Source organism: Grammomys surdaster, unplaced genomic scaffold (genome assembly GCF_004785775.1).
Source record: "Grammomys surdaster isolate TR1022 unplaced genomic scaffold, NIH_TR_1.0 188, whole genome shotgun sequence".
NCBI lineage: Eukaryota > Metazoa > Chordata > Mammalia > Rodentia > Muridae > Grammomys > Grammomys surdaster.
Genome location: NW_021604633.1, coordinates 3,593,646 through 3,600,910, shown reverse-complemented (window position 1 = coordinate 3,600,910; position 7,265 = coordinate 3,593,646). Strand labels below are relative to the sequence as shown.

The 7,265-nt window shown below is 47.5% G+C and overlaps 2 protein-coding genes across 2 annotated transcripts in view; both read left to right on the top strand.

Annotated features, from left to right (window-relative positions):
- Allc (allantoicase) overlaps window positions 1-1,283 on the top strand; it is a 31,961-nt gene extending 30,678 nt beyond the window's left edge. The window contains exon 12 of the mRNA XM_028768899.1: window positions 995-1,283. Within this exon, the coding sequence (XP_028624732.1) occupies window positions 995-1,204 (210 nt within the window). The 3' untranslated portion in view covers window positions 1,205-1,283. The remainder of the gene's footprint in view (window positions 1-994) is intronic.
- A 1,203-nt stretch (window positions 1,284-2,486) lies between these two features.
- Window positions 2,487-7,265, top strand: part of Dcdc2c (doublecortin domain containing 2C) — a 67,363-nt gene continuing 62,584 nt past the window's right edge. The window contains exons 1-2 of the mRNA XM_028768910.1: window positions 2,487-2,773; window positions 7,187-7,238. Coding sequence (XP_028624743.1) covers window positions 2,487-2,773; window positions 7,187-7,238 — 339 coding nt within the window. The remainder of the gene's footprint in view (window positions 2,774-7,186; window positions 7,239-7,265) is intronic.

Here is a 7,265-nt window from a genome sequence, read left to right as displayed (position 1 = left end):
CCCCTGCACATCTCCCCACCACTGAGCTGCACCCCTGCACATCTCCCTACCACTGAGCTGCACCCCTGCACATCTCCCCAGCACTGAGCTGCACCCCTGCACATCTCTCTACTACTGAGCTGCACCCCTGCACATCTTCCCACCACTGAGCTGCACCCCTGCACATCTCCCCACCACTGAGCTGCACCCCTGCACATCTCTCTACTACTGAGCTGCACCCCTGCTCATCTCCCCACCACTGAGCTGCACCCCTGCACATCTCTCTACTACTGAGCTGCACCTCCACATACCATCTCCTTACCACTAAGCTGCACTCCTAGCTCTTTTTTACTTTTAGAGACAGGGTTTTGATGAATGTCACAGGCCAGCCTTAAACTTGTAATCCTCCTGCCTCTGCCTCCCAAGGAGCTGGGATTATAGCTCTTCAGATTCACTTTCCCATAAGCCTTTGGTCAGTTTAACAGTAAAATTAATATACTGTAAAAAGCCACAGCTGTGTTTTCCACAGAAGATGGTGGACTCTGTGACTTTTGCATGCCTTACATTCAAGCTTTGCTAAAACAAAAAACCCATCATGTTAAGAATGTGCTAAGGATACATACACAGACACACGTTTCTATAGTATGTTTAACTTATTAGAAGGGTGCCAGTTGTCATGCTATGTCCATATATAGGACAGATACCCTCATATGTGTTAGAGTGTCTTGGACCAGCAAAGTGGTCACCATGGTGTGGTGAAGTTCTATGTAACCATGAAGATGGCAGCTTACCTCCTCTTCCACCTGATTAATTCGTCTGCTTGCTAAGAAATACACTTGAACATACATGTCAATCTCATGTGGGTGCCCTGTCCTCACTAGTCGATTTCTGTCAGGCCAGATTGTTACTGGGAAGCATTTCTTAAAGTCCCCTAAGACCAAGCCTGAGTTACTGCACCAGGGGAGTCCCACGAAACCCTTCCACAAGGACCTTGCATCTGCCTCTTTTTCCCCAGCTAACTCCCGACCAAAATCACTTGTTGGACAGCCTGACCCTGGAGCTTCAGGATGTCATCACTCATGCCAGGATTACCATTGCGCCTGATGGCGGTGTGAGCCGCCTTCGGCTCAAGGGCTTCCCTAGTTCCATCTGTTTGCTGCGGCCCCTCCGGGAGAAGCCCATGCTGAGGTTCTCTCTTAAAGCGGGCTTCAGGGCAAATCTCTAAAGAGCTCATTCATTGTAGTACACACCCACTGCCTTCAGTGTTTTGAACACCTGGTGGTTCCAATAAAATGATCACCCCACAAACTGGTCTTGGTCTCCTGTTGCCACCTGGTTGGTATCCTAAAAATTGGCCGTAGCTATAAATGGTGGGATAGCCTCCGGAAGAAGAACTTTTTGGAAAAACACTACAAACATAGTATCAGTTTTCTGCACCATTGGTTTGTAGAGTAAACAGATAATAAATGCTTAACCTATGGTACTGAGATCTTGTTTAAGCATATTAAAACTTTAGGGAAAGTATTTCTAGAATTATTCATTCAAGAAACAATTGGCTTGTCTTTATCCTGAATGAGGAATGACTTCACCAAAGGTCTCCTCCTTGAGATGTCACATTTGGAATGCTGGGTACTAGTGGCCATAGCAGACAGTCCCTTACATAACTCAATGGTGCTGAGCCAAAGTCATATCCAAATGTAGGGTGAAGGTAAGACGTCGAGGCTCAGAAGGTGCTATGCGTCCAGCAACCCCCAGTATTAGAGGTCAGATGGCTCTGCTCCCTTTCTCTATAGTGGAAGGCAGTAGCATGCTGGGAGGTCAGGATGGGGACTCTTGGCCCAGCACCTCCTTGTCCCTTTCTCCTCTTCCCTGAGCTCTTATCACTTCACCTCTCCGGTGCTTGCTGTCTCCCCAACCCTGCTTCTTGCTCTCTTGCTCTGGTTACTCCCACTCCCTCCAGCATCTTACAACGTTACTGCCTGTCCTGGAACTATCTCTATAGACCATTCTGGCCCCAAACTCCCAGAGATCTTCCTGCCTCTGCCTCCCCAATTCTGGAATTAGTGGCAAGTGCCACCTCACTGGGCTTTCCCTTTTCTCTTTGTGGCTATTCACCTGTCTGAGCTCTTTCTGCACCCTCCCAGCCCTGGTTCTGTTTCACACCCCTCCCAGATCACTTGTACGGGGTTCTCCGTTTCAGGCCGCTCAACTCTCTGGGTTTCCTGCTGCTCCCATCCTGTTTCTCTGTTCTCCCTTGTCTGCACTCTGAATCCTCTCTGCATCCTTCATGTTTCTGGTCAGTCACCCCTGTCCTCCCTGGCTCTGTCGCCCCTCTCCTGCCCGCCCAGTCACAATCACCCCTGGACGTCAGCGTGTGCTGCAAGGCTCAGGACCCATTAGCCAGGCAGCCCAGTCCCGCCTGTGGCCCGCCGCCCGAGGGAGCCCGTGGGAGTGCTGGGTGCCTCCTTGCACAGTTCTGCGTGTCCCGAGGCGAGCGAGCAGTGGCCATGGGCACACGCGGGCCCTATGCGCTGGTGGACACCACGCCGGCCAAGACCATCTTGGTGTACCGCAATGGGGACCAGTTTTATGTGGGCCGCAAGTTCGTATTCTCCCGGCGTCGCGTAGCCAACTTCGAGGCTCTGCTGGAGCAGCTGACCGAGCAGGTGGAGGTACCCTTCGGTGTGCGGCGACTCTACACGCCAACGCAGGGCCACCAGGTGCTCGGACTGGACACGCTGCAGACCGGTGGCAAGTACGTGGCTGCGGGCCGGGAGCGCTTCAAGAAGCTGGAGTAAGTGCAGCCTCAGATCTCTTCCTACCCAGGCCAATGCAGCAGCACCTCCCACTTAGCCCTCTGCACACGCACACCTCACCCAGGACCTCACCCTACTCTCAGGAGCCAGCAAACCCCACTTGGGGTCTCATCCAGGGCATCTGGCAGCAGGAGCCATTGTCTCTAGGCCACACACAGAACGTGAGGTTCAGAGAATCCAAGAGAGCGGCAAGTGGGGAGGGAGGGGCGGGTACAGATTCGTTTGCATAATCCAGGCACTTTTGTTGCTATGAAATAGATGCATGGGATTTGCAGGTGAGTTCAACACAGAGAAGCATTTAGGCTTCGTTTTCTTCACCTCTCAGTTAATGACATGTGAAATTGGGCTCCTGTCTGCTGAATAAAACTAGGCAAGGCTTCTCCACTGGCGCCTGTAACTGCTGAGCCACTGAGCAGTTAAAATTAGTATTCACCAGATGATAATAAGATTCTAATTGTGTCACTAGCAAACAGTTGTAAGTGACGCTAGCAGTCCTGGGGTTTCTCCCACATGGATGAAAGGTCTTTCTTCACAGAGCAGCTTGCTGAGAGACACAGTTGTGAATGTGCTGTTTAAGCCAAATCTTCAGGGGGCTTTCACAGCCTCCATCCTTCTCTCCAGTCTTGCCATTCACTCGAAGGCTGGGGTGAGGAGAGCGTGTGACAGGCCAAGGCAAGAGATGGGAGAGATGCAGTTGAGGTCGGGTGAGAGAGCAGGGACCTCCTCTGAGTGGGACTGAATCCAGGCATCCCCTCCTGAGGAACTTTGGGCAAAGAAGGTCTGTGCTCAGAGTTCACGCTCTCCTATGTAAAGAAGGCCGGTGGAAGTCCATCTCAGCACCACAGAGGGGCTAAGTAAAGGTCTTCCTTCGAAGTACCTGTACCCAGGATTACTTTACACCTTCCTCTCCCTCTGGAAACACCAAGGAAGTGACCACCCAGCCCTTAGCTTGGAAAAATAGAGTGAATGAGACTCTAAGGAAGGTTGACGGACAGGCCTGTGAGATGAGGGCCAGAATCCTAGGATGGGCAGCCATAGGTGGAGCTTTGCCTGGTCCACACAAGTTTCAAAGAGGGGAGCATGACCTTTACCTTTTCTTTCTTTTTAAAATTAATCAAACTATTTAATTCAATGAAAATTAAATTTAATTAATTAAAGTTTAAATTATTTAAGTGAAATTAATTAATTAGGTTTTTTTTTTTTTGTTTTTTGTTTTTTGAGTCTGAGTTTCTCTGTGTAACAGCCAGCTGTTCTGGAACTTGCTTTGTAGACCAGGCTGGCCTTGAACTCATAGAGATCTGCCTGTCTCAGCCTCCTGAATCCTGGGATTAAAGGTGTAGACCACCACACCCAGCTTCTTGTTTGCTTAAAAAAAAATTGGCTGGGCGGTGGTGGTGCTCACCTTTAATCCCAGCAGTTGGGAGGCAGAGGCAGGCGGATTTCTGAGTTCGAGGCTAGCCTGGTCTACAGGGTGAGTTCCAGGACAGCCAGGGCTACACAGAGAAACCCTGTCTCGAAAAACCAAAAAAAAAAAAAAAAAATTGGAGAGCTGGTTCAGAGGCTAAGAATAGTTCCTCTTGTTCTTGCAGAGGACCCTGGTTCATTTCTCAGAACTTACATGGTGGTTCACAACTACCTATAACTCTAATTCTGGCCTCTGAGGGCATGGGGCATGCATATGATACACAAACATACATGCATGCAGGCACTCATATATATACACACACAATAAACATAAATTCAAACAGTCACCAGTAGGACTAAGGTCCTGTCTGCCCTAGACAAGGATGTGTCAACCTGTTGGTGACCATATCTGTGGTTCCCCAGTTGCTTCCTTGTGGCGATCCATCTTTTCTCTGCCTTGCCTGTGGGGGTCAGGCTTTGTGACTTGACTCTGTGAGGAATGCATATTTCATTTCTTCTGAATTTAAGTTAATCCCTCTCTGCATGTGGTTAAAACTATAACGGTTGGCAACAATAAAAAAAATTCATAGTATGTTTTATTTTTTAAAACAAAGAAGAAGCCTTAAGATATGAATCTTCAGCTACTCCAGATTACCATTTTAAAATGTGTTTTATTCTGTGGAACATAGAAGGCACTTTGAAAGTCCTGAGGGTCAAAAGTTCTGGGAAAAAGAACATTTCTGAAGCCCTGTGAATGAGTGTAGGGTTCTCATTTCAGAGTCTGGCTTCTGCTCTGTGCTGGCCTGCAGTGGGGTTTCATCACAGTAACAATAATCCTAACTAAGATAGATTGGTAGCAGGATGAGATATTGCTGTGACAGACCACGCCATGTGTTTTTGGAAGGATTGGGGAGGATTTTGGAACTTGGGACAAGAAAAAACATGGAGTGTACAAAACTTGATGAACTGTTCTGTGGGAGCTTGAAGATGATGTTGAGAGCAATGCAGATGATGGAGGCCTGCCCTGTGACGTTCCAGAGGGATGTCTGAGAGTCACTTAAGGACTCTATCAGGACCGCTTGCTATTTTGAATTGAGAGTTGGTGGTTTTGGTTAGACTAGAAGCACTGAAGCAAAGTCTTTGCTTTATTGGGATGATTGATGCTACTCAGACCCCAGCAGTTTTGGAAATACTACTATCATCAGACGATTGCCAAGAACATCAGCAGCTGTGGTGGGACTGGAACCTGCGTAAGCCTAAAAGACAAGGTATGGGTGTTAGAGAGGACAGACCCTGAGATGTGACCCAGGCCCTTTGGAGGAGTCATAAGACCAAGAGTGACTCCCAGACATTGGTCATTGAGTGATTTACACTGTTGAAGTTTGATTTTGCTTTGATCTGCTTGTGACTGTGCCCTGGTTCTTCCCTCTTGAAATGAGAAAGTATTGAACTTAATTTTGATTTTCACAGGAGCCCACAGTTTGAATTTTTAAAACATATTTTGGATTTTTTAAAAAAGACATTGACTGTTCTAAAGAGACTGTACTTTTAATGTGATTGAAGTTGTAAAGACTTTTGAAGTTCTTTGTGTTTTATATTGTGATATTAATATTAACAGGGATAAATGAGAAAGAGGTTCTAATTAAAAAGGGATGTCAAGTTGACAAAGGTTCAAACGTGCTGGCTAGCTTTATGTCAACTTGACACAAACTAGAATCATCAGAGAGGAGGGAGCCCCAATTGAGAAAATGCCTCCTCTGTGAAATCAGGCTGCAGGCAAACCTGTAGGGCCTTTTTTTAGTGACTGATGGTGGAGGGTCCAGCCCATTGTGGGTAGAGCCATCCCTGGACTGTTGGTCCTGGGTTCTATAAGAAAGCAGGCTGAGCAAGCCAGTAAGCAGCATCCCTCTATGGCCTCTGCATCAGCACCTGCCTCCAGGTTCCTGTCCTGCTTGAGTTCCTGCCCACAGTGCTTTTGATGATGAACTGGTATATGGAACTGTGAGTGGAATAAGTTCTTTTTTCCTCAACTTCATTTTTGTCATGGTGTTTCATCCCAGCAATGGTAACCGTAACTAAGACAAGTAGGAACATTAATGAGCCCAGGATCCTGTTGAGTGACCTGTTTGAAATGGTTACCTTAAACAGTCACTTGTTAGGACCAGAGACAGGTCTCCAGCTTCAGGGCTACACGCAAGAGAGGGTGGTACGTGAGGATGTCCACTCTGCAGCAGTCTTGTTACTTGCTCTGAGTTTGCGCCTTGATGAGTAGAGACGACTACCGTGCTTGTGTGCTAGTAATCCCAGTCCTTGGGGACCAGTGGTGTGACTGTGACAAGTTCTATCACAGCCTGAATTACTGAGTCCGACTATCTCAAAATAACCTAAAACCATACCAACCAACCAGCTAACCACCCACCTGACTGACCGAGCATTACTCCCTTCACCAGAAAGTGAGAAGTCTGATGAATTAGGTAATGATTTTTCCTTAAACTATTAAAAAAGGATTTATTTACTCTTAAAAATGTATATGTGTGTTTTGCCTGCAGTTTATCTGTATACCATGTGTGTGCCAGGTGCCTGCAAAGACCAGAACAGGCCTCTTGGATCTGGTGGAACTGGAGCTACAGACGGTTGCGAGCCACCATGTGGGTGCTGAGAACTGAACCTGGCTCCTCTGGATGGGCAGTCAGTACTCTTAACCACCAAGCCATCTCTCCGTCCTTAGATCATTGTTTCTAAGTTACTCTAATGAGTCCATTCCTATGAGGAAGAGTCATACCACTGGAGAGAGTTCCACAGGGGGAGGTCAGTTAACATAGCTGGAGGTGTCCCACGTCACAATGCCGTCACATGCTGATGTGGATTCCTTTCTGATTTGTGGGGTTGTCTGCTTCATTGCTGACATGGGCACCACTGGGTGGAGGGTACATGGGTCAGCATGAACATTGTCTTTCTAACTATGATTTCTTCTTTTTTTTTTTCAGCTATATTCATATAGTTCCCAGAAAACCTTCAAAGATGAGAAAGTTGAAGGAAGTAAGTGTTTGAGACCAATAAGACCGA